Source organism: Acomys russatus, chromosome 4 (assembly GCF_903995435.1).
Source record: "Acomys russatus chromosome 4, mAcoRus1.1, whole genome shotgun sequence".
Taxonomy (NCBI): domain Eukaryota; kingdom Metazoa; phylum Chordata; class Mammalia; order Rodentia; family Muridae; genus Acomys; species Acomys russatus.
The window spans coordinates 23,750,837-23,775,366 of record NC_067140.1 but is presented as its reverse complement, the minus strand read 5'-3'; the positions used below and the strand labels follow the sequence as shown (position 1 = coordinate 23,775,366).

General features: G+C 53.1%; 2 protein-coding genes across 2 annotated transcripts; one reads left to right on the top strand and one right to left on the bottom strand.

The window, feature by feature from the left end:
- Positions 1-1,606: 1,606 nt before the first annotated feature.
- Positions 1,607-12,347, top strand: Ctsz (cathepsin Z). Its single transcript, XM_051143922.1, has 6 exons — positions 1,607-1,755; positions 2,145-2,308; positions 6,678-6,857; positions 10,870-11,020; positions 11,356-11,521; positions 12,198-12,347. Exons 1-6 carry the CDS (start codon positions 1,607-1,609, stop codon positions 12,306-12,308), a joined length of 921 nt encoding a protein of 306 aa, XP_050999879.1. The 3' UTR covers positions 12,309-12,347.
- Positions 12,348-12,728: 381 nt separating this feature from the next.
- Nelfcd (negative elongation factor complex member C/D) lies at positions 12,729-23,875 on the bottom strand. Its single transcript, XM_051143918.1, has 15 exons — positions 23,715-23,875; positions 19,632-19,747; positions 19,365-19,474; positions 18,114-18,223; positions 17,350-17,457; positions 16,767-16,919; positions 16,470-16,600; positions 15,825-15,990; positions 15,260-15,394; positions 14,839-14,978; positions 14,131-14,245; positions 13,707-13,802; positions 13,482-13,622; positions 13,105-13,234; positions 12,729-13,015 (listed from the first exon to the last, which is right to left on the bottom strand). Exons 1-15 carry the CDS (start codon positions 23,799-23,801, stop codon positions 12,981-12,983), a joined length of 1,773 nt encoding a protein of 590 aa, XP_050999875.1. The 5' UTR covers positions 23,802-23,875; the 3' UTR covers positions 12,729-12,980.
- Between the last annotated feature and the right edge of the window lie 655 nt (positions 23,876-24,530).

Below are 24,530 nucleotides of genomic sequence, written 5' to 3'. Positions count from 1 at the left end.
ACAGTTTTAAAACACATCTTATAAAATAATTTAGAATGGATTCATTTACTCATTATTTGTTCCAGGCCTTGAATTCAGGTCCCTGAGCTTGTCGAGTGCACACTCTCCTGAAAACATTGCTGGCCTCTGTTGTTTTTCTCAGAGGCAGCAACTCCTCCCCACTTCAGGAGAACTTGCCTGTATGACGTCATAGAATTATGAAGACCAACTTTCTCCCTCCTGTGAATATGAGGTCCCCTTCTGTCTTGGAAGGAAAACAGAGTCCATGTGGAACCCATGTGGGAGCTGGCATCTTTTCCTCTTCCCCTGGAGTGGATCCCAGGGCTCTAAAGTCAATGTGTGGCTACCAGTGGTGAGAACTGGCCTAGGGAACTCAGGCCGTAGCATCTCTGCCTGGGTCTTGAGTGGCCCCATTCTCCCCATCCTACCTACCGCACACCAGAAGAGAAGAGGTGTCCTGGCTCTTTAAGATGAGGGATTTTCAGACAGATCACAGCATTTACACTTTGCCTCAGTGGCCACTTTATAAGGGTAGGGACCAAAACTCCCACAATTTTTAAGGGGAGCCTGGAGTTCACCTCTGAGGTCTTGTTCTGCTCTGACAGGAGGCATCCAGCAGACTTCTGAGCCCTGCTGGAATTCTGGGTGATCTGGAAAGGTAGGCAGCCATTGGGGTTTTTATCTGCTGCTGTGCACCGGCAGAGGAACGATGGTAGCCTGGCTGGCCATTGTGCACAGGGAACCTCATATCCACCACCCGGAGAGCCCTGAGATAAAATACTAGGGCATTTTTCTTACAAAAGAGGAGATGGCTTTCTGGATTGGTCTGCTGACTATAATTCATGGGGCACAAGACAAAGGGGAAATTCTTCAATTACGAAATGTTTCCAGCTCTTTCTCAGTTCCTCTTCTGGGTAGTAGGGACCCTTTCCCAGAGCTCCCAGGAACTCATGATACATGTGGCAAGTGAAATTTTCCTTTAAAAGGAATTCTTGAAGGAGCACACTTTCCTTCTCTGTGAAGGAGAGCCCGTCTCTTCAGGGAGAGCTTGTGTCTTTTGGGGAATGGGGCAAAGCCAGGCTGGGGTCTAATGCTAGGGGGTAACCCACACCTCCTTCTTCCAGCATCAGGATATCTATGTGTATTCCTAGGGGAGGCCTAGCCTAATAGGACCCTGCACCATCACTCCACAGCAGAAACCAAAAAAAAAAAAAAAAAAAAAAAAAAAAAAGATGGCCTGAGTGGGCCATGGAAGCCAGCAGGTCCCCACACTGCTCCAGGACACCTGGGTCTCTGGAGAGTAAGTTTGACAGTTGTGCTTAGTCCATGTCATCACAGTGGCTAGTGGTACTGTCAGGTCTGGGGTCTGGTTGTGTGACCTCCTGTGGACCCCAGATTCAGCTGATCCCGCTGATCCCTGGGGAGGCAGATTCTGCCCTAGGGGCTGCTGGGCGGGGCGGGGGCAGGAGCAGCGGGGGAAGGCCCCGCCTCCAGGGTGTGTCCAACTTGGGCGCCTCCTAAAGGACCCGGCAGGGCACCCGGAGCGCGTGAACCTGTGGGTCGGGTCAAGGGGTCGAAGGTGCGGCGCGTAATCCAGGATCCGAGCATGGCGTCGTCAGGGTCGGTGCAGCAGCGGTGGCTGATGCTGCTGATGTTGTTGCTGGCGGGCGCGGCGCGGGCCAGCCTCTACTTCCGCTCGGGCCAGACCTGCTACCGGCCTCTTCGCGGGGACCAGCTGGCGCAGCTAGGGCGCAGGTGGGCGCGGGAGTTTTGCCTAGGGAGGAAGAGGGTCAACTTCTGGGCCAGGCGCGCAACCCCTGCCACCTGAGACATGTCCTCCCTGTGGGTCACCTTGCCTCCTTAGGCCTGGGAAGCACAAATCCCGTCCCTTCACATCCGGGGAGCTTTGGTGTTTGTAGATTGGGCAATCCTCGCCTCTGGCCCTGCTTGGTGAGCACTAGGTCACTTCAGAGAGGGTTCTGCCGGTGGCTCTTCTGGCGATTAAGGGCCAAGTTCTGAAACTGCCACATTTTGGGAAAGGGAAGATGACCACAGGAGGACTGACTGGGTCTGTGGCCCTGGTGGGGGCAGTGGAGGCCCCAGGTGCTCCAGGGTTGATTTGCATTGCGCTGACCTCTTCCCAGGACCTACCCTCGGCCACATGAGTACCTGTCCCCTTCGGATCTCCCCAAGAACTGGGACTGGAGAAATGTGAACGGCGTCAACTACGTCAGCGTCACCAGGAACCAGCACATCCCACAGTACTGTGGTTCCTGCTGGGCCCACGGTAGCACCAGTGCTATGGCAGGTGGGTGGCCTGGGGCTCCATGCTAAGCCCAGGGCAGGGCCAGTCCCCTAGCCAGGTAGGTGGCTGCCCTTCACCATCCAGGCTGCCTCTAGAAGAGCCACAGCCCAGGCTTACAGGGGCCCATGAATCTGTGCCAGGATTCAGCCAGAGTGAGGTGGCTATGTCATTGTGGAGTTGTCAGCTGTGGGCCCTCTAGGGCCCCTGTGAGACAGCCTTGGACTGGAACCCGGTGACAAGTGGCTCCCAGGTACCTTCCTATACCCCCTCCCCCCAGAACTTGTGACTTCAGCCATTGAGGTGGAACCAGCATTACTAAATCACTGAGCTGATAGTCTGTGGGGCAAGGAAGTGAAACTGCCTCTTGGTAGCCATTGGTATTTGGGATAAATATGTTCCTGGCTTGAAATGGCCACCAGCTCTGTCACTTGAACCTTAGCCTGGCCACCAGGAGGAGGAGAGAGACCTACTGAGGCACACACTATCCACAAGGCTGCTGCGGTTCTTCCTTGGTAGAGGAAGTAGGAGCCAGGAAGTGACAGTTTGCCATTAACTGTAGACTCAGTGTTATCATCTCCAGAGGTGGTCCCTGGAAACAATAGGGAAGGGACTCTCCTGGCCCACAGGCAGTGTCCTCTCTCTATCTCTTTGGCTGGGTAGGCTGTAGGTGGAGCCTGGGTTGAGGATTAGTAACAGGAAAATGGTAGGACTAATACCTCCCGGGCTTATGTGGTGCTCCTGCCTGCCTGCCAGCCAGTGGGCCCCTCTCCATTCCCAGAAGAGTCAGAAGACTCCCTGGTGAGATGAGTGACAGCTGGGGTTCAGTTCACCAGGTTGGGCTCTCTCTTTAGGATGAGGGGTTCCTGTCTGAGGCCAGTCTATACCCCAGAACTAGCCTGGTATAGCTGTTGGTACCTTGTAGAGTCACCTCTGGGGGGCTGGCGCATATTGCTGACCTTTCAGGAGGAAGAAAGAGGGTGGGCTGAGAAGGTTCAGCCCAGAATGTCAAGAGGTGCTTGTCTGACAGGTGGAGGGGCTGGGGTGGGGGACTGACAGCCATAGCAGATGATCAGAGCAAAGTCCAGAGCAGGTAGGGATAGGGTGCCAGGGCTCGGGCGGGGGAAGTGAAAAGGCCTCAGCAGAGCACAGGGTGGGGTGAGGGCCATGGGTAGTGGAAACAGTCAGTGGATCTGCTGAGGGAGGTACATGAGGAGGATGCAGAACATTGCAGGATGGGGAGGGACACCTGAGGCTGTGGGGCCTCAGCTCCTCTCAGATGGCTGCTAGGCTCTGCTGAGGTTGCACCTTCCCCGTTAGTAGAAAGGAACGTCTCTCGGAAAATGGCTGCTTCGTTCTTTCTTCTTAAGTCTCTTCACATCTTCAGCAGCAGCAGTCAAAGCCTTGCTTCTTCTTTCAGTGAGCAGATGTCGAGGGGGACTTCCACAGGGCCCCAGCCATGTGCCTGCTGTACAGTTTGCCTTTCTCCATCTCTGGGTGGCTAAGTATCCAAGTGTCTCTCTCTGAGGTCACCTGTCGTCACACGAGGCCATCTTCATCCCTTCATGAGTCACTTTTAAGTAGGCGACCAGGAGCCCCTTGGTCCCACCCATCACTATCCTGTGGCTTGTTCCTGTTGGGTTATCTGGAGTCACCCCTCCCCACCCTCTCACCCTGCCACTTGCTCTTCTCTATCCTTGAGCTCTCACCAGCCTTACTCTACCCCCTTTTCAGTTCTGAGCCTCTTGAGTCTAGGTACCAGGCCTCCTTCCACTGGGGTGAGGTGAGGTCTTCCCTGGACCACACTGTGTCTCTGCCTCCGTACTAGCCATCCCTAGTTCCTTTGCCTCACCACTTCTAACACTTCTGAGTTCCGTGTTCGTAGTGTGACCTTTTCCTAGACTCACTTTCGTATCCATCTGCCACTGCCCTCTGGCCTGCATTCCTGATTCCTCCAGCCCCAGACATACAGCTCATCCTGCCCATCCTACTCACCAAATCAAGCCCATCCTTCCCCTGAGGACACTCAGACAAAGCGTAGAGGTTGTCTGACTCACCTTACATTCCTTCTAGAAACCCGTCACAGGTCCTTTCGTGGTCTCATTAGCCCTTAAAGGTGGGACTGGGTGGTGTCTTTCCCAACATCCTGGCTCCTGTCTGGTCTCACAAGAGATTCCTAGAATATGCCTGCTAAACGCAAGTCCCATCATAGTTCTTTATTTGATACCATCTCAGGATTCCACTAGGACCAAAGACAGGTTCTTCTCTGACTGCCAGAGCCTGCACAGTCTGGGTCTTCCCTCCTCCTCTTCCTCTTCCTCCTCCTCTTCATCATCTTCCTCCTCCTCTTCTTCCTCCTCTTTGTCTTCCTTCTTGTCCTCCTCCTCTTCCTTGTCCTCCTCATCCTCCTTCACGTCCTCATCCTCCTCATTCTCATCCTCATCCTCGTCCTCCTCCTCCCTCTCCTCCTTGTCCTCATGTTACCAACTGAGGCTTAGTTGCCTCACACTTTTCTCCTCGGATAGTGTCTTAGTTACTTTCTGTTGCCGTGAAGAGGCACCATGGCTGACTGAGGCAGCTTATGTGGTTGGGGGCTTGCTTGGAGTTTCAGAGTGTGAGCCCATGACCGTTGTGGTGGAGAGCGTGGCAGCAGCCGTGGCGCTGGAGCAGGAGCTGAGCACTGATGCCTGATCCGTGAGCGTGTGGCAGAGAGCCCTGGGCTTGGTGTGGACTTCTCAAAGCCCAGCCCCGTGGCTACACATCCTAATCCTTCCCAAACAGTCCACCAACTAGAAGCCAGGTGTTCAAATCTGTGAGACGGTGGGGTCCGTTCTCATCCAGAGATGACCATCTCCCAGGCTGCCCTGCCCCGTGATGTTTCCCAAAACATCTCCTTGCACTACTTTACTTCATTGATCTGCTTCCTGTACCAGGGTACGAGCCCCACAAAGCAGAGCTTGCTCTTGCTGGCATGCTTCTGTTGTCTATGTAGTGCTCAGCACACGGCAGGTATGAGTGGAAAGCTGATAGTGTGAAGGGAGCTGAGGCAGACGAGGCAGAGTGGGGTTGTGTACATGGGTCACCTCAAGAAGCCCGCAAATTGAGAAGCCAGTGGGTGTGTCAGGTTGAAACTAGACATTAAGTCAGGTATAGAAGACAGTCAACCTCTGCCAGCGGGCCGCAGCTCAGGTCACCAGAAGGGAAGAGGAGGAGAGGCTCTCAGTAAGCCTTGAGAGACACGCTGTGAGGTTGAATGCAGAAGAGGCATCCCAGGTGTTTCCAGAAGGCTGAGGTGGCCCCTTTGCTGGCCACTCTCTGGAAGAGGTCATCGAATGAGGGCAGAGAAAGGGTTTGGGTGTGTGGGTGGCATAGAGATACCTTGACAAAAGTAGCTTGAGAGACCAAAGAGAGGCACGCAGGGAGTGGTGGATCCCTGTCTCACAATGTGGAGAGGGAAGGTGTGGGGCCGTTGGCCTCTGGGAAATGCATGTCTGTGCTTCAAGAGGCTCCTCGTTGGTTGCTGGGGATGCAGAGGAAAGGGAGAGCCAAGCTGGGGATTAGAAGACGGGAGGGATGGGCCCACGTGCCTTGGATAGCAGGGTGCCTGTTTGTTGTTGGCACAGGAAGTACATTCTGGGCACAAAACAGGGTCTCAGTGATGACAAGGTGAGGTCTGCTTTTGAGTTTTTCAGAGAGAGGCCCTCTGAGGTGATCAGGTGTGTTGAGTGCAGGGCGTAGGAGGGATGGTTCTAGAAGGTTCCGTGCTAGGCGATGGCAGCCTTATGGGGCAGGAGCAGAGATGGCTCAGGGCTCAAGTCCATAAGACAGAGGGAGAACGAAGATAAGCTGTTGCTTTAGGGGAGCGGTGGTTAAGGCTGTAGGAGTTGGGGTGTGGGGTGCGTGGTTGGTGGTGTGTGGAGCCTGAGAGTGAAAAGCAAGCTGGTTTCCCAGGGTGCAGGCCATCCATCCATCCCTGGTGGACGTGGGCCAGGCACGTGAGCACCACATGCCGCAGTCTGACCCCTCACTGGGACTCGCTTGGCTCTCTGGGCTGCGCTTAGCCCTGGAGGTCCCCTCCCCGCACCCCTCTCCCCAAAGCCTTCTCCACACGGTCTGTGTCGGAATTCTAGTTTCCTCACCCAGGTGGTTTTGTTGCCATCTTGTAGTGCTGTCCTATCAGGTTCTTCCTGGAACCTTTAGATCTGGCCCTGCCTCAGGGTACTTGGAGACAGACACACGGACCAGAGGAAGACCAGAGAAGGTCTCTGAAGCCACCACAGTTGAGCTGAGGCCTCCACGGATAGAGGGACCGGTGGGCGGAGCCCTGTGGCATTTGGGGGGAGCTTCCTGCTGACCAGAGTGCTGACTGTTGCAGATCGCATCAACATCAAGAGAAAAGGTGCATGGCCTTCAACCCTGCTCTCGGTGCAGAATGTCATTGACTGCGGCAATGCTGGCTCCTGTGAAGGGGGCAATGACCTTCCGGTGTGGGAATATGCCCATAAGCACGGCATCCCCGATGAGACCTGCAACAACTACCAGGCCAAGGACCAAGGTAGGCCCCACGTCCAGGTCCCCAATTTGTCATCCACCTTCTCTTCCTTGTTCCAAGGGATGCCCAAGTCTCCTCCCCCCACCCCACATCTGTCACACTGTGCCTGGGATGCTGAAGAGGGTCGGGGTGGAGACTACAGCCCCCAGGAAGAGCTGGGTGGTCCATGGCGCTGGCTCCAGGCTTACCTGACGTCATTCTGAACATGGTGGGTTAGGGTCCTTGCTGAGTTCAGCATGGAGAGATACCAAAGAACAACCCCAGACTCGGGTGTAGCTCTGTGGTAGAGTGCTTGGCTAACGTAGGTGAGGAACTGGGCCCAAGCTCCTGTCTTGAAAAGAAACAAACAAATAAAAGTAAATCAGAGCAGCGCCCCTGCAGCCAGGATTGGGTGTGTAGCGTGAGTTCTCACACCTGGCGTTTGAATGGCTTCATAGGCCTTTTATAGGCAGCTGGTGGAAGCATCCTTTTCCCAGGATCTGGAGCAGAGAGCAGGGGTGTGGCTGCTTTCTGAGCTGCAAGCTAGCCAGCCCGTCGGAAACGTAGCGCCGACCTGTGCAGACCACGAGTGGGCAGAGTGGACTGGCCCAGAAACCCATGCTTGGCACATTCTTTTTTGGGGCTCATTTCCTTGGAAAACAAAGGGAAAAAACAAAAAAACAAAAAACAACCTCCCAGACCCATACTGTCCTTCATGACTTTAACCTTTGATCCTTAACCCTCCCTCGTGGATAGAGCAAGATGCTCTAGGGGACCTCTGAAGGTGCCCGGAGGGCATTTGGTGGCTCTGTACCACCCCTGAGGATGGTGTCCCCTGCCTACCTCATGGGCCTTACTTACAGAGAAAGACTTCTCCGGCCTAGTTGGCTGAGTCCTTTATCCTGGATGGACAGTAGGATAGTCACCCCACCACCACCAGGGGGACAGATGCAGGGTGAGGAAGGCAGTGGGCTGCTTCGTGGTAGCTCGCCGGGGGCCTTATCCCTTCTCCTTTTAGACCGGTGTCCTCCAGCTGAGGCTAGGCTTCTCTGATCCCCAGACTCACAGGAGCGGGGGTCATCAGAGCCACTGAACTGTCTCTTCTGTGTAGGAACAAACATGACCTCAGAGCCACCATGTTCCTGGTGGAGCTCATACTGGGCATGGTGTCTAAGGATCAATTAAACTGACGATATAATCCTCAGGGAGTTTGCTGGCCCAGGGAAGGATCTGGACAGATGGATAGTTACAACACAGAAGTCAGCCTCAGGTGTGTCCCTCAGTCTCCTCCACCTTGTACTCTCAGTGAGCCTGGAGCACATCCATTCTGCTAGCCTGGCTGGCGGGCGCACTTCAGAGACGCACCCGACTTCTTTACCACCCAGGCCTGTGACTACAGACAAGTACTTTCATGTGACTTTATGTGGGCGTTGAGATCTGAACCCAGGTCCTCGTGCTTGCAATGGCAGCCACTTTACTGACTGATTTCCCAGCCCCTAAACCTTATTTTTCCTTCATTAAAAAAAAAAAAAGTATATTTATTCAGCAATAATGATACATCTTAGAATTATAACAGCAGTGAAAATAGCAGGTTTGTGAGCGTTTCAAAATTCCCATCATGCTACTGTCTTACAATAAATCACTATTCCCAGGGATTCTCAGAAATTCCAAAATTAGGATTATTCTCGACATACTTTCAACAACCTTCACATTCTGTTGTTTGGACAGCTAAACTTTTTATTTAACAAATACCAACCAGTTTAGTCGTTCTGTTTAATGAGTACCAGCCAGTTTAGTCATTCTTAAAAGGGACTATACCTTGCAAGGGTTTTCAATATAAACATATTTACAATTCAGATCCCCCAGTGAGGGGGGATCTCCTTGTGAATTCACATTCGGACTCTGCCCATCAAGGGCGCAGTTTGTATTAAAAACATGATTCTTCTTTGAAAGAATAAAGGACTTACATGGAGTACCTACCTACATATGTGATGCGATTAGTAAGCACTTTGTCCCCTTTTTAAATGATCTCTTCTCGCTCTTCTCTCCATGTTACACTATACATGCGTGCATTTGTTTACTTCCACACATGTGTGTTACAGGCTAGGAGCTACATATGAAAATGAACAGGGATTTTTCTTTCTGAGTTAGAATCACTTTGCTTAATTTTTTATACACGCGAAGCCCATTCATTCTTTCTGCAAATTTTGTGCTTTCAGTTTTCTTCAGAATAGTAGTCCAGTTTTATACACACACCAGGTTTTCGTTTCCATTCGCACAGCAGTTTCATACCGAGTCCTTGCTGCAGTGAGTGACGCAGCCATGAACACGGGCGTGCAAACAACCCCATGGTAGGGCGTGAGGTTCCCGGGTACACATGCAGGGTGAAACAACTGGTCATGTGGTAGCTCTATTTTTAATTTTTGAGGAATTTCTAAACTGATTTCCATAATGGCTGTATGAATTTGCACCCCCACCAGCAGTGAATAAGGACTCCTTTTTTTCCCCCAAAATCCTATCTTAACATTTGTGGTCAGATTTCTGGATGACAGTCGTCCTGACCCGGATGAGGTAGTTTCTCAAAGTAGTTTTAATTTGCATTTCCCTGATAACTTGATAACTAGGGATATTAAACTTCTTCTTCTTCTTCTTCTTCTTCTTCTTCTTCTTCTTCTTCTTCTTCTTCTTCTTCTTCTTCTTCTTCCTTTTCTTCTTCTTCTTCTCTTCTTTTCTTCTTGTCTTTCTTCTTCCTCTTCTTTCCCCTCCTCCTCCTCCTTCTTCTTCTTCTTGTTCTTCGAGACAGGGTGTTACTCTGTAGCCTTGGCTGTCCTGGAACTTGCTATGTAGACCAGGCCTCAAACTCACAGAGATCCTCCTGTCTCCCAAGTGCTGGGATTAAAGATGGACGCCACCATGCCCAGACCTACGTTCAAATAGTTTTGGCCATTTGTGTTTCGTTTTTTGTTAACTGTTTATTCAGTGCATGTGGCCATTTGTTGATTGGCAGTTTTAGTTTCCCTTGCTTTTTAATATCTGCAGTCCGTTGTAAATTCTGGAGATTCGCCCCTTGTCTGCAGTGTAGCTGATACAGATTTTCTCCTTTTCTGTGGGCTGTGCACTCCATGGACTGTGCGCTCTGCCGAGCGTCTCCTTGGCTGCCAGACATTTGATTTCCAGGTGCTCCCGTCTGTGTTGTTTGTGTTCGATTCAGAAAGCTCTGGCCTACATATGTATCTTAAGGGGGAGTCCCTAGATTTTTGTCCTGAAGTTGTTTTCAGGTTTTAAGTTGAAGTCTTTGGACCCATTTGAATTGGTTTTTGTACAGGATGAAAGGTAAAATCTAACTTTATTTTCCTTAAGTGGACATCAAGTTGAATAGGCCTTTTTCCAATGTATGGTTTTGCCTTTGTCATGAGTTTAGGGGGATAGTTTTGTCAGTTTTTTTCTCTCCAGGTTCTGTTTTGTCCATCTGTCTCTGTCTCTCTGCCAGAACCAGTTTTTGTCACTATAGCTCTGTAGTGTAATTTGAGCCCAAGTATTGTGACACCTGTAACAGGTTCTTACTCCTTAGGGCTGCTTTGGCTATTCCTGTAAACCAATCCTGATCCTGCAAAAGCAAGTAACAAAGGACGTATTTCTTTGAATCACACGTATTGGCCTATTCAGTCACTAGCTAGCAGTGGAATCATCGGGTTACATTTTAATAATTTCATTGCACTCAGCTTTCAATTACAGCATGCTGTGAGGCCCTCCTCCAGCCTCTGAAGGAGAAGGGCAGCTTTGGAGTGCCCACTATGTACTAATCAAAGTTTGCTCTCTGCTCTGCCTCAGCCTTGGGGGTGGGGGGGGGGGGGGAGGCTTTTCATCATGCCTTTGCAGCTGAGAGGCACGCATAATTAAGCAGCACCTGAGAACAGGATGGCTTCCGCTATCAGCTAATGAATGGAGGGCTAAATTAGGAAAGTGGAGAGGATGGGGTGGCCTTCATTAGTGGGCTAATGAGGAGATGGTGTCATGCTGACTTCTTGTGTTGTAGAGTGTGACAAGTTTAACCAGTGTGGGACCTGCACTGAATTCAAGGAGTGCCATGTTGTCCAGAACTACACCCTCTGGAGAGTGGGTGACTACGGCTCCCTGTCAGGCAGGTTGAAAATGATGGCCGAGATCTACGCCAACGGCCCCATCAGGTGAGGCAGGGTCCCCTCCGACCTGCACGCGCATGCACCTTGTTCACTCTTCCCCCTTGGACAGTTAAATCCCCTGCCTTCTGCGCCTCATGATCGTCTTTGCCTGTAAAGACTTTGGCTTTCTCAGAAGCAAACAGGAGCAATGATTATATTAGCCAATATGCTCCAGGGAATGTTTGTGTAAGCTGGGTAGAGAAGCTTCCAGAAAACCTTCTGTGTGAGTCTGGATGTTGGTGGGGCCACCCCAGCAGGACTCAGACCACTGCAGCCCAAGGCAAGAGAGCTGGTGTGCTTGCTTCTTGAACTGATAACCGATACCGTTTGGCTTTTCCCAGCTGCGGGATAATGGCGACAGAGAGGATGGCTAACTACACCGGAGGCATTTATGCTGAGCACCAGGACGAGGCTTTTATCAACCACATCATCTCCGTAGTTGGCTGGGGCGTCAGCAGCGATGGGATCGAGTACTGGATTGTCCGCAATTCATGGGGCGAACCTTGGGTAAGATAGTTTCCCTTTCTTAAGGCCAGACCAAGGAGTCCACGCCCCTCAGCCGAGTGGAGGGAGGGCTGGCTACAACGGTCTCACCAGGACACAGGCAGCAGCTGCCCTGTGCATTGCTGGGTGTTTAGCAGCCTCTGAGGTGCCAATGGCTCTGCCCAAGCCCCAACCTGAGCAACCCAAAGGAAGACAGGCAAGGCTGGGGCCACATGGCCCTGGTGGTGGTGACCGGCTGCCCACCCCTTGGGGACCAGCTCACCCTTGCTCCTACAGTTATGGTGTTCAAGGATACTTTGGAGTTGGGTCAAAAGTCCAGGGGAGGGAAACTGCTGGTTTTGGTTTTTAGGACACAGTGTTAACTGTTAATCATTTCAGACACAGGAATACCCTGAAATAGGGCAAAATGGAAGATGATAAAATGTCAGCCATATTTACTGAATGGCTGTATGTCAGGTATTAGTAGGGAGACAGTCACATGTTTTCTTACATTATATAGCTGTCTGCAGAGCACCCTCAGGTCAAATATTAACTGAGAGGACCAGATCACAGAGTTTTGCTGTTCATGTGGGGCAGAGGACCCATGTGGACCCTCAGGTTCTGCAGGGCAGGGCCCGGTGAGGGTGAGCAGGGGCCATGTCTTGAGGCACTAATGCAGAGTTCTTCTTGCTCCACACAGGGTGAGAGAGGCTGGATGAGGATCGTGACCAGCACCTACAAGGGAGGGGCAGGTGCCAGCTACAACCTGGCCATCGAGGAGGCCTGCACATATGGGGACCCCATTGTTTAGGTAGCCGTCTCTGGAGGCTGCGTCATGACCCTGGACAGGAGGGGGCGAATCTCTACACTGGACACTGCACAGCTAGAAGCAGCGCGGTGGATGCAACGAGGAGCAGGGTGGACTGCAGAAGCACAGAGATGGTGGTAGCCACACCTGCACCTCTGCTTGTCGGACACCTGGAGAAGACAGCTGTGGGCTACACCACTCAGACTTGTCACCACTGGAACCCATGGGGGGGGGGGGGGGGAGGAGCAAGTCCAGACTGCCTAATTGCTGAGTAAAGTCTCTGGTTTCACCCAAGCACCGAGCTCATGCACTTTATTTACATGAGAACAGCACATGAGGACACACAGCTCCCAGCCCAACATCATTCTTGGAAAACTCTAAAGTAGTTCAAGGAAGCTTCCCAGCTGCAGATTCCCACTACCCAGAGGTGCACACACCTGACTCTGACATGTGACATATGGTGCAGGGACACACAGAGGTAACACAGAGGGGGCTGGCCACGACAGCAGCTTCTCGCGGGCACTGCAAACACAGTCCCTTTGAGAAAAGTTGCCTGCTCCTCCCAGCAGACCCCACTTCCAGGAGGCTGATTGAGCCTCTTCAGTAAGCAGCTTCCGGAACAAGTCCTCTAGTCCTCCTGAGCTGGCCAGAAGGGTCGGCTTCAGCTGTGGAGGCTCAGTTCACCACGATGAAGTTAGACTTGCAGTGGGCTGCACAGGAAGGACACATGGCCACTGCGTTAGATCAGGTGAGGAGTGAGGTGGGCCACCACGGCAGAGGGACGTTTAGAGGGACTTACCAATAAACTCTGTCACAGGGTCATGCTCGCCCTCTGCTTTGATGGTGCCCGCAATGCTGTCATTTTCCAAGATGGGAAGGAAAAGTTGTACAAAATCTGAGGTATACGGTGGGGCAATGACGTCCAGAACCTAGTGGGGAGTCCTCAGGGTTACTGCACTTGCTGCTGTGGGGCAGACACTCAACAGCAGGCAGCGAGGTGGCAGTCGGTGTGAGATAGTCCTGCCCTCCCCAGGGCTTCAACTCTAAGGGCGTAGCAGAGGTCCCACAGGAGATGTGTACGGATGCCAAGAGCATGGATCTCAGGGTTGAGAAACACATGAGTGACATCAAGCCAAAAGGGCTGGGCTAGTGGGAAGACCCAAGGGTGCTGCTGACCTCAGTGACAAAGTAGCGGATGAGTGAGATGTCTGTGTCCAGCTTCTCCAGACATTTGCGGATGTAACTGACCACAGGAAGCACGTAGCCGCGGCTCAGCAGGTGGACCATCCTATCCAGCAGGGTCTTTTTCAACTCGAGCTGTGGAAGAGCAGGGCCGGGGGAGCAGGTCAGAGCTACAGCTGCAACAAGCCCAGCCCCGAGAAGCCCTGGGGTACCACTCACCTGCTCCATCACATCCAGCTGGGAGTGCTCAGTCTCAAAAAGCTTAACAAGCAGCTGCAGAACCTGGGGGTGCAGGAGCTGGTGGCAGGTGCTGATCTGTGGACAGCCAAAGGAGCATCACTGAGGTGCCTGCCAGCTGTCTGGGCCGACAAGCAGCACCCAGGCAGTGTACCCAAGGTGGCTCTGACTCCCCATGGGGACGCCACTGGTCAGGTTCTAGGCCTTCCTTCCCCTAACACTTGACAACACATCTGCAGTCAGAGAAACTAGGTCCTTAAAAGGAAAAGTCTCACTCAGGACACAAAGCACCAGCTCTGAAGAGAGCGTCTACTGACCTCACTGATAAAGGTGACAGGCGCACCAGCACAAAGGTCCAAGACACACACCACTACGAACCTCACCAGTGGCCCTTCCACCTTCTTACCTCATCCAACAAGGCCAGGTGAACCGGAGTGTGATCCGTCTGTAGCTGGAAGTACCTTGGTTCCGACACGGTCCAATCTACCCATTTCAGCACACCCATGGCCACCACTGGAAACCTACAGGCAGACAAGGTGCAAGGCTCCCTTTACCAACAGTGGGAAAATGACAGCTGACATATGCCAAAGAGCAACAAAGGGCTGGGCATCAAGAACAGACAATGTCTGGGGACGCAGGGCACCCCTCCCTCTGCCCTGCAGGAGTGGCTCACGGCGGGAGTGTCTGAAAAGATCAGCTCCTCTGAGGAGGGATTTGATCTCAGGCCCTTCTTCTCACCGCTCCACTCATTGCAAAGGCATCAATGTGAAGGGTGGGGCCTGGCAGCCTGGACTCAAGTTTACCTTTACTTCAGACCCTTTCTTGGCCCCCCAGGAAACGGGAAAGAGGCAAGCCCCAAGAGGGCGCAGGCCCTAGGTTACACTTCTGCACTTAGTCACAGGCAATGTTTGTTGGCTTCATCGTTGGGTTACAAATGAACCCTCTCTCCAGATCTGCTTTTCTAATTCTCAGTGTCCCTTCTTGGTCTGCTCTGAGGGTCTGCCAGACACTCTGGCCAGCTAGCACCCGATTGGCACTCCTGCTGCCACAGCTCCTTAAGGTTCCGCACAGATGTTTAAGCACTCCTGGGGCTCCAGGGATGGGCATCACCCACCTGATGCACTGATAGAGCGTGCTCAGCTCCGCCACCAGCTCAGAGGCCCCCTTGTTCTCATTGCAGCACAGGTTGTGCACAGTTTCCACCGCCTTTGACGTGGACTTCAGCTCGTCCTTGCCAATGCTAACCCGCTTGTTCTGAAAGCATACAAGCTGGTGAATGACAATGCAAGTGTGCCCTGCTGTGGGGGGTACCCTAGCATGGACCCCTTTCTTCCCAAGTCCCTTTCCCTGTCTCCACAGTCAAAAGTCAACTCAGCTGTCAAACTGCCCATCCACGCAGCCCACAGAAGGCAGAATCAGAGGCAGTTTCACTCCACTAACCACTCCCATGATAAGAGATGCCACCGGTTCCTGCAGGCACAGAGCATTCCCGGTGCTGGGTAGGCTCGAGACTTGCTGCCCCATACCCACGGTACCTTCTTCCAGGTCTCAACCACGCTAGCGGCGTAAGCCAGGATGTGGATGTACTTGTGCTTGTGATCCTGGTTGATCTTGGCCCCTGGCTTGAAGAGCGACTGCATGAACAGGTCCAGGAAGGCTGGTACCCGGATCTAAGAGAAGGCACAGTCGGGAGTGGGCGAGGCGCAGAGGCCCTGGCTTTGACAGGGGAGCTGGAGGGGAGCAGGGTGGAAACTGACAGCTCAGTAGCACAGGGTGGACCTGTGTGGGGAAACATTTGCCTAGAATGTGACAGCCCCTGGCTCAATGCCAGTAGTGCCAGAACGGAAGGCTGGGAGGAGGGCTTATGCCAGGTGTAGCCATGCTTGTAACCCCCAGCACACAGGGAGGCTGGGGCAGGACACTAGCTGTGCTTGAGACCAGTCTGGGCCAGAGAGTGGGACCTTGTCTCTAACAACATCAGGGTTAACTACTTCAGCAAGGGTCAGTGTGCATGACCTTAAGAAAACGAGGGGACCTTGGAGGCCTCCCCAAGCCACCTGGCATGGGGTGCCCGGATTCACACAAGCGCAGGCAGCTTACGAGTTCCACAGGAGGAGGGTCCATGCTGGTGAACATCTTGAACAAGACCGTGATGTCTGCAGGATTCAGGGCTCCCCTAGACAGCATGGCACCCAGCGCTTGGCAGGCCCGGGGGTAGGAGGCAGCTGTGCCCAAGGCCAGCGTGATCTGACTGGCATCATGGCCTCTGGTTGGAAAACAACGCATCATCACTAACAGCTTTTGCTTTTAAACATGAAACTGAGCTGGCAGGACAGGACCTCTGTGCTTTCCCACAGTTGTCATCCACTCCTGAGAACAACAGCCACAGTGAGCTGCGAAGACCGTGATGTAGCTGCAGCTTCCATGAGGGAGTCACACACCCCACACACCTCAACAGGCCTTAGACTCATGAGCAAGCAGGCCCCTGGAGACCAGGTCTGGGCTACCTCGTTGTCAGCACATCCCAGCACATTCAGCCAGCCTACCAGAGCAACTGTGTCCTTAGCAGAGCAGCCACCCTCAAGGCCGACAGGCCTGGGGAGTAGAAGCTACAGTGACTTCAGCTCCACAGGGTAAGGCTAAGAACTGACAGGGAACTGAGGGAACTGGAGGCTGAGCTGTGGACCTAGGACTAGGGTCTTTCTGAGGAGGGGGAGGCGCACAACAAGCAGAAGCATGTCTCACTTCTCCTGGGCGAAGCGCTGGACTTCTTGGGCGACCCTGCGCACTGCAGAGCCACCCTGTTCCTCTTGGGCCAGCACGGACATCATGGCCTGTGCAAACAGGTATGTGTGCTCCCCATGGCACACCATCTTCTAGAAAATTCCAAGAGACAACCTTCAGGTTACAGTGATAGAGGCAGACAGAAGAGGTTTTGGCCAGGGGCTTTCTGACCTGGAGAAGCTTTACAGAGCAGGGATGTCTCATACTCAGACGCCTGAAAGCAGCCAGGCCCTGCACCTGAGACTCTGAGGGACTTACTGCAAACTCAGGGAGATTTTTCTCAAGGTTTTCTTCTCCTCCATCCAAGATTGTGGCTAGAGAGGTCCGAAGCACTCTGGAGAACACTTCCAACTGCTGGCAGGCTGTAGACACACTGGTGATCTCCCCCTGGTACCCCGCATCTGAAATGAGCTGCCACACAACCCAAAAGCCAAGGGTCAGCAACAGGGGCCCCAGCTTTCAGGGTGGTTAGCCAGTCACCTGTCTGCAGTGAGCAAGCCAAGCAAGCACTGGTCTCGATGCCCAGCTTTCCTTGTGCTTCCTGATGTGCCACCTTCTAGGCGGCCGCTTGCCCAGACCCACGGTGTCTCCTGGGCCTTGGTATCTGAAAAGAGGCTGACAGGCCAGGTCTGCCTGAGGCCTGTTAGCACACATGCACCATCTAAACGCCATCGTGCCCAATGCTGATGCAGTGCTGCCCTCGGCATGGACACAGATTCTCTGCTTGCCTTGCTCAGTGTGTGACTGACAAAGGGGAAGGATGGGAACCCCACCACAGAGAACTCTGCCAAGATGACAACAGACCTGACCTCCATCTCCCGGACTCTAGGGCTCCCCCTACCTTCACCGTGAAGTTGAGCATCAAGCAGTCAGGGTGGGCTTCAGCCAGCTTATAAAACAGATCTCTCCATGTGGTGTGTGCAATCATCTGCTCAAGCCAGGCTGGGGTCTGCCAGAAACAAAGGGCAAGGCCAAAGACCTCACTGTAGTCTCAGTCGCTCCAACTGGAAGAGACCGTGGGTGTCCCCAGCTCTGGGAGAAGGCGGGCTCGTGGTGGCCAGTCAAGGGAATGGAATGGTAGGCTTCATGAAGACACATGGGATGTGTCACGGAAGCACGTGTCCCCTAGAGCCACATCAAGTATGGTTGACTCGTGTTCACCACGCCCTGTGCCCTTGGCAGGAGACAGAAATGGCAACTGGGACAGCTGGACGTTCTGCCTACCATGGTGTAGGGCACCCATGAAAATGTGTCTCTTGGCTCCCGTGTGTGACTGATGGATTGTGCCACACCAGGGTCTTGTGGCTGCTCCCTGCCATTGCCTGAGCGCAGTGGGGCTCCCAAAGCAGACAGTCACTGGAGACTACTGGCTGGCCCTAAGGCAATGTTTCCTACATCTTCCTTCTCCCTCAGGGGCAGACCCAGACCAGAAACCCCAGTATTTATACACACTCTGTGCAGGTGCAGCTCCAAGGTTTCCTGCTTGTCAGTGCCTGTTTCTCAGAGAACCCCCCCCTAGAAGTCTTCTAGCCCCAGGCCTGACACCCTGCCTGCAGGAGAGGTCACTGGCCCTCTCTTGGCCTCAGCATTGGATGCTTCCCTCACCTCTCCTTCTTCGGTGAAAATAGAATCTGCTTTCCGAGGGTCAAAGTGCTTGATGAGCAAACTCTTCAAGTGGTTTTCCACAGTCTCCTGCACCTGCACCGGCTCAACACCTGGGAGAGAATGGAGGCTTTGCCAGCAGCACATACCCTCCCCCACAGAAACAGCATGGCCTGTCTGCCGGTGTCGCAGAGCTCTACCAACCATAACAGTGGTGAAGACTGTGGACCCTTAGAAATAGTTTCTAGGTCTAGTGGTAACATCCCAAAAGAAAGAAACACAGTACAGAGTCCCTGAGATGTGTACCCCTGCTGTGTGGCAGCCACGAAAGAGACATCTTCAAACCCTCACTCATCAAAGACAGAGGGCCAGAGCAAACAGCTAAGGGGCTGGAAAGTGCACTCTGCCCCTGTGGAGAGAGCAGGTGCAACCAGGAGCAACACCAGGGTCCAGTCACCCTGACAGCGGCGAGGCAGCTGGTTTCCGGACAGTGCTTGAATGACGTCACTGTACCCAATTCAGTGGATTTACAGTAAGGCTCTGTTCTGATCACATTAGCTAAAAGCCATCCTCAGAGCCAGTCCTAAATTACCCATCATTTAGTGCTGGCTGCAACTGGCCTCTTGAAAAGAAACCCTGAGCGCACACTGCATCGCCCTGTGAGTCTCGGCTGGAGAAGCAGCTCGGCAAGCATCCTGTTTGTAGGGAGCCTGCAAACCCCGAGGCTGACTCACAGCGCAGAGCTAAGCACACAGAGGGGAGAAGGAAGCCCGGAAAGCTCAGAAGGCACCGCTAGTTCATCAGCACTGTAAGGGCCCAAAGGTCTCTTGAAGAAGATGAGTGGACACTGGGGAGATGACTCAGTGCTTAGTGCTTGTCATGCAAACATGCGGACCAGAATTTGGGTGCCCAGGACACATGCAAAAATAGCAGGTGGGCATGGTGGCCCACCTGTAATTCCAGCACTCAGAAGGCAGAAACAGGGACTCTCAGAGCAAGCTAGCTGGTAAGACTAGCCATATCAGCAAGCCCCCCAGGCTGGACTGAGACCCTACTGTAATGAGTAAGGTCAAAAATCATACAAGGAGAATCTCAAACTCAACCTCGTACTTCCACATGCATGCATGCATGTGCACATGCATCCCTACACCCACATATATGTACACATACCCACACACATGCATGTACACACACACACACACACACACACACACAGACAGACGTGGCCAGAACAGGGCCCACACCTCCCGGCACCTGTCTGAATGAGCCACTCAGCCAGCAAGTTCACCGTCTGGGCCACCGCCGTATAGTTCTCCGATAGGAGCTGGATGACATTTTCTGGAGACCCTCCTGCCTGGAAATACCTGGGAAGAGCAAAAGGGCTCTTACACTGAGCAGACACAGGCGCTGGGGTGGACAGGAGAGAGGGCGGAAGGTGGTGGGGTGGGTGGAGGGGTGCGGTGCGGAGGGAGGGCCCTCCATGAGTGTGCCCAGCCATGAGTGTGCATGTTGCTCCCACACCTCTTCAGCGTGTTGAAGATGGAGGGCTCCATGATGTAGTCCCGGGTGGAAAACTTATGCAGACATTCCTGCTGCACCTCGGCATCATCCTCTCCTTCTCCAGAATCGTCCTCCTGCTGCTGGGAAAGAGACAAGCTTGGAGAGCGTTCCTCAACATGAATGCTGCGGGCCTACCTTAGACCTGTGCAACGTGTGCAAGTGGCAGCTTCAAAGGGGTCAGGAACCACGCCAAGCAGGCTGTATGGCAAGCCCGTGGTGGTGAATATTATCCACCACGCATAGCATCCTCTTCAGACCAGGCGCTCATGATGCCACTCCAGTCAGCACTTGTGAGGAGGCCGTGAGCTCCAAGGCCAGCCACCACTGCCTCACCACATGTGCTGCCTGATGGCTGCTCTCCAACAAAGACTAGCAAAGTGATTCTGACAGTAGGAGCCCTCGAGTCACACTTACAAAGTCAGGCCTGGCAGGACACCACCACAGGCTGAGCCCACGCAGGCTGCCTGACTACTAACAACAGCATGGTGTGCTGGACTGAGTGACCCCAGGTCTGTCTGTCTGGTAAACTGTCATCATAACGTAAGCAGATACTCTGTAACAGCGACTGCACTGAGTCTGGGAACCTAGAAAATACGGGAAAGGCATTTTCATGGAAGGAAGTCACAGAGTAGGAGGCCAGCCTCAGGCAACTGACAAAATGAGCTAAGACCCAGGCCAGGGACCAGCACAAGAGTCAAATTCAGTCCTCTTCCTGTTCTTGTAAATAAACCTTTATTGAAACATGATTCTATCTACTCTCATGCATTACCATTCATGACCACTTTCCCTAAGCTGGTTGGTAAGTAGCCGTGGCACAGCCCCACACAGCCTAAGATACACACCCACCATGGTTCTTCCCCACCCCCCCCCCCCTCGCCAAGACAGGGTTTCTCTATATAACAACTCTGACTGTCCTGGAACTTGCTCTGTAGTCAGGCTGGCCTCAAACTCATGAAGATCCACCTGCCTCTGCCTCCCAAGTGCTGGGATTAAAGGCATGCACCACCACCGCCTGGCTAAAATAATTTATTTTTATTTTATATACATTGGTGCTTAGCCTGTATGTATGTCTGTGTGAAGGTGTCAGATTGTGGAGTTATAAACAGCTGTGAGCTGCCATGTGGGTGCTAGGAATGGAATCTGGGTCCTCTGGAAGAGCAGACAGTGCTCTTAACCGCCGAGCCATCTCTCAGCCCCCACACCGTAGTTCTTGACAGGAGCTTTGCCCCAGAGGTCTGGCCTCTGAGAGCAATGTGCCGGGGGCCTGACTGAGTCTGCTGACTTCACTCTGACGACAGGAGCGTGCTTTAGCCTGTGTCTGTAAAGGGTGCTTGCCGAAGGCTAGGCTTCACCCTGAGAGCCCCTAGCATGTGTTGGCATTGCCAGGCTGTTAGCCAACGCAACAGTATTTCTGACACCAAACCATGCACCTAGTCACACAGCTTGACCATCCCAGATTCAAGCACATAACACTATTCTTTCCACTCAAGAGTCCAATAGGACTCCAAGCTCTGGAAATCCAATGGATCCTGTCTTTCCCTGGAAACAGATAGGCCCACAAAACTCTTAATAAAGGACTCCTTCCATCACCCACCTGTCACTACCGTTCCTCCTCTCACACCCCTCCCACACCTGCCAGCAAGACCACCATTCCATCTCCCATACAAGGGCCCAGTTTGGCTCTTTCCTCTTCCTTCTATCTTGTATGCTTACCCCTTGAAATTACCTCTCACATGGATGCTACCCTCATTAAGTCACAAACGTCATCTAGCTGCTTAGCTTCTGATTTCCCTCAGTGGGGAGAAAAAGGCCAAGCTCAAGTGTGACTCTGCCCTGCTTAGCTGTGCAACTCACCTACTGTCAGGTCTGTGGGCAACCTGCAGCCCAAGCAATCTATCTACTGCTCTCAGCTTCCATCATCCGGACTCAATAACATAGTAGACTCCCTGCACGTCTTCCTGGCCCCCCACCACAAAAGACAGATGCAGCGCTCCAACTCCCTGGACTTTCACGCCTCGCAAGTACAGTTGGAGAACGGAGGTGAAGGGGGTGTGCATGTACAGGGCTATCTAGTGCTTTCACACTGGACTGCAACACTGCCATCCACAAACGCGTTGAGTCACATTCATAGTGATCTGTCACAGGTTGGATAGCCTCTCTCAATCTCATTAGTGTCAAACAGGTCAAGCCAAGGTCATTAAGACTGAAATCACAGGCTAGGCGTGGTGGTGCACGCCTTTAATCCCAGCACTCTGAAGGGGGAGGCCGGATGATGTCTGTGAGTTCTAGGCCAGCCTAGTCTACAAAGCAGTCCAAGACAGCCAAGGCTACACAAAGAAACCCTGTCTTCAAAAACAAAAACAAAACAAAAGACTGGATTAAGCGGAGTGCAGGCCAGGCCCTGCCATTCCTAACCCTCACCAGGCACAAAACATAGAAAACAATCACTAAGCTAATCCACAGGGTACTTCTCTGTGTCCACGGGGTCTGCTGACGTGTTTCTGTGTGTACATTCAACGCTGGATTTCTTCTCTAGCCATCCTCCTCTTCGCCCTTCTGAAGGTCTCTCACTGACCCAGACTTCACTGATCAGGTTCAACTGGCTGGCTAGGGAGCTGCGGGGACCCCCAGCGCAGGGTCACAGACAAGTGTTGCTGTGCCTCGCTTTTTATGTGGGTACCAGTTTCCAAGCTCAGGGCCTAATGCCTGTGTGGTAGGCACATCACTGAGCCGTCTCCTACAGCTTACCTTCCTCTCATCTGGGTGGCCTCAGTGACTGAGTCACTTGGTGGTAACAGACACAAAGGACTTCATTCTGAGTCTCCCTCCCTCCCTCCCTCCCTCCCTCTGTTATGGCCCTGGGCAGGTTACTGAGTCTTTCTGCCTGACTTCACATGAGAGTAACACTCACTTCAAACTCTAGAACTGGGTTCCCAACCTTCCTAACGCTGCAACCCTCTAGTACAGTTCCTCCTGTGGCAGGGACCTCCCAATTAATTATAAAATTATTTCCGATGCTACGTCCCAACTGTAACTTGCTGTTGTGAACTGATAGGCAGGATATCTGATGTGCGACCCCAGTGAAAGGGTGGGTCGACACCCCCTCCCCCAGGTTGAGAACCATGGCTCTAGAGCCACAGGATGAGATATCACACGGAAGTGCTAAGCCCTACATCCAAAATAGCTAACCCAGACTCCATGTATCCTCCACAAGGTCGCCCAAAGGATGTAGGATGCTCTAGCTCACAAACAGATGCACAGAGGCTCAAACAAGCCCTGCTGCTCAGCACCTTCCAGGACGCCTGGAGGCTGCCACTGATGACTGACAGACCCTGGTCCACCAACTACCCACATATGACTTCCCTCAGTTCCAGAAACCCCTCTCCTTGTCTGCATGCCCTCACTGCACCACAGACCACTCCACAGGTATACCTAGCTCCACCCTATAGTCATTCAGAGCTCATCTTGCTTCCTGTTAAAAATAAAAAATAAAAATAAAAAGGAAATTTTCCAGGCTTGGTGTACACCATCGTTAAAAATACAGGACGCTTCTTATGTCTATCATATGCCTGGTGGGTGTCCACTTTCCTAACCCTGGTGTTTGTTGGGACACTCATGGTGCCACTCCCCCGTCTGTCCCCCCAACCCTGAAGAGTCAGGGCTGTAAGAGCCTTCTTGCCCTGGGCTCTAAGGATGGATGAAATCATCCAAAAGTGGAGGGGGATAAAAGTTTGGATTGCCCAGCACCAGGGAGTTCCCCGGGGTGCTGCTGGAGTTTGGAGTTAAGAGTTTGTTCACGGTATCACTCTGGTCCTCTTGTCCCTTGGAGTCTGTCCTGCTGCTCGGGCCAGGGAGGTCCCCGAAGGCCTCAGTGCAGTTCCTGGGCCCGCTTCCCTGGGGCCTGGGCGGGGAGGTCAAGGAGTCAAGGGTCAGCAACCCAGCTGTGACCCCAGCGTCCACGCCCCCCGTACTCGGGTCTGGCCGGCGCAGGCGCCGCGAGGACAGAGTACCGGCTTCCAGGCTGGACGCCTGCTGCCCTCTCACCTGGCCACCGTCCGCCTCTTCGCCCCACTCTGATGCATTCCCGAAGTAGTCTTCTGCCATAATTGTAGCCGGCGCGGAGCCCGCCATAGTTGGGGCGGGTCCTCACTGCGCGTGCGCGGGACGCGACAGCTGGAAGTGCGCGTGCGTGGTCCTGGGCCGCGCTCCCGGGCCTCACTTAAGGCTCGAGAGGCGGAGCTGGCGAGGGGCGTGGCTGCGTAGGGGGCGTGGCCTGTGCTTTGGCCTGCTAGACAGAGGGAACGCCTTAGAAGGATCTTTGCAAGGCAGGGCATGGTGGTGGTGCACGCCTTTAATCCCAGCACTCGGGAGGCAGAGGCAAGCGGATTACTGTGAGTTCTGAGGCCAGCCTGGTCTAAGGGATACTTTGTCTCAAAAAAAAAGGATCTTTGTAGAGCAGGACTGAGTGTCAGAGCTTTACATCTGCTTAGAAGATTTCCAACAACAAAAAAAGAGAACATTTCCAACAAGTCACTTGTTTCTCTTTTAGAGACAGGGTCTCACCTGGAGTTGCAAGCTGGCCTCAAGTTGCTCTGAAGATCTCGAACCTTCAATGAGCTTACCTTTGCCTGTCTGGTGCCGTCACCAACTGAGCACCCGTCCACTGAGGACACTGTCTAGGGCTCACGGAAATGTTCTGATTTCTTTCACCACCAGCAAAAAGGATTCAATGCAGCGCAGAGAGAAATTTAAAGCATATTCCCAGTGGAGGAGGCCCTTACAGTCTACAAAAGCCACGGCTGGGCCCTGGAATAGAGAACTCACTGGAGACCTAGCCTGAGGATAACTGGAGAGGATACT

Bases quoted from the DNA above. Each gene is read 5' to 3' on its own strand.
- Ctsz (XM_051143922.1), top strand. From the start codon at position 1,607: ATGGCGTCGTCAGGGTCGGTGCAGCAGCGGTGGCTGATGCTGCTGATG. The intron at 11,021-11,355 runs GTGAGGCAGGGT...GGCTTTTCCCAG, and splicing joins TACGCCAACGGCCCCATCAG to CTGCGGGATAATGGCGACAG. The intron at 11,522-12,197 runs GTAAGATAGTTT...TGCTCCACACAG, and splicing joins ATTCATGGGGCGAACCTTGG to GGTGAGAGAGGCTGGATGAG.
- Nelfcd (XM_051143918.1), bottom strand. From the start codon at position 23,801: ATGGCGGGCTCCGCGCCGGCTACAATTATGGCAGAAGACTACTTCGGG. The intron at 16,601-16,766 runs GTAAGTCCCTCA...GGAATTTTCTAG, and splicing joins AAAATCTCCCTGAGTTTGCA to AAGATGGTGTGCCATGGGGA. The intron at 13,623-13,706 runs GTGAGTGGTACC...GCTCTTCCACAG, and splicing joins AGCTGGATGTGATGGAGCAG to CTCGAGTTGAAAAAGACCCT.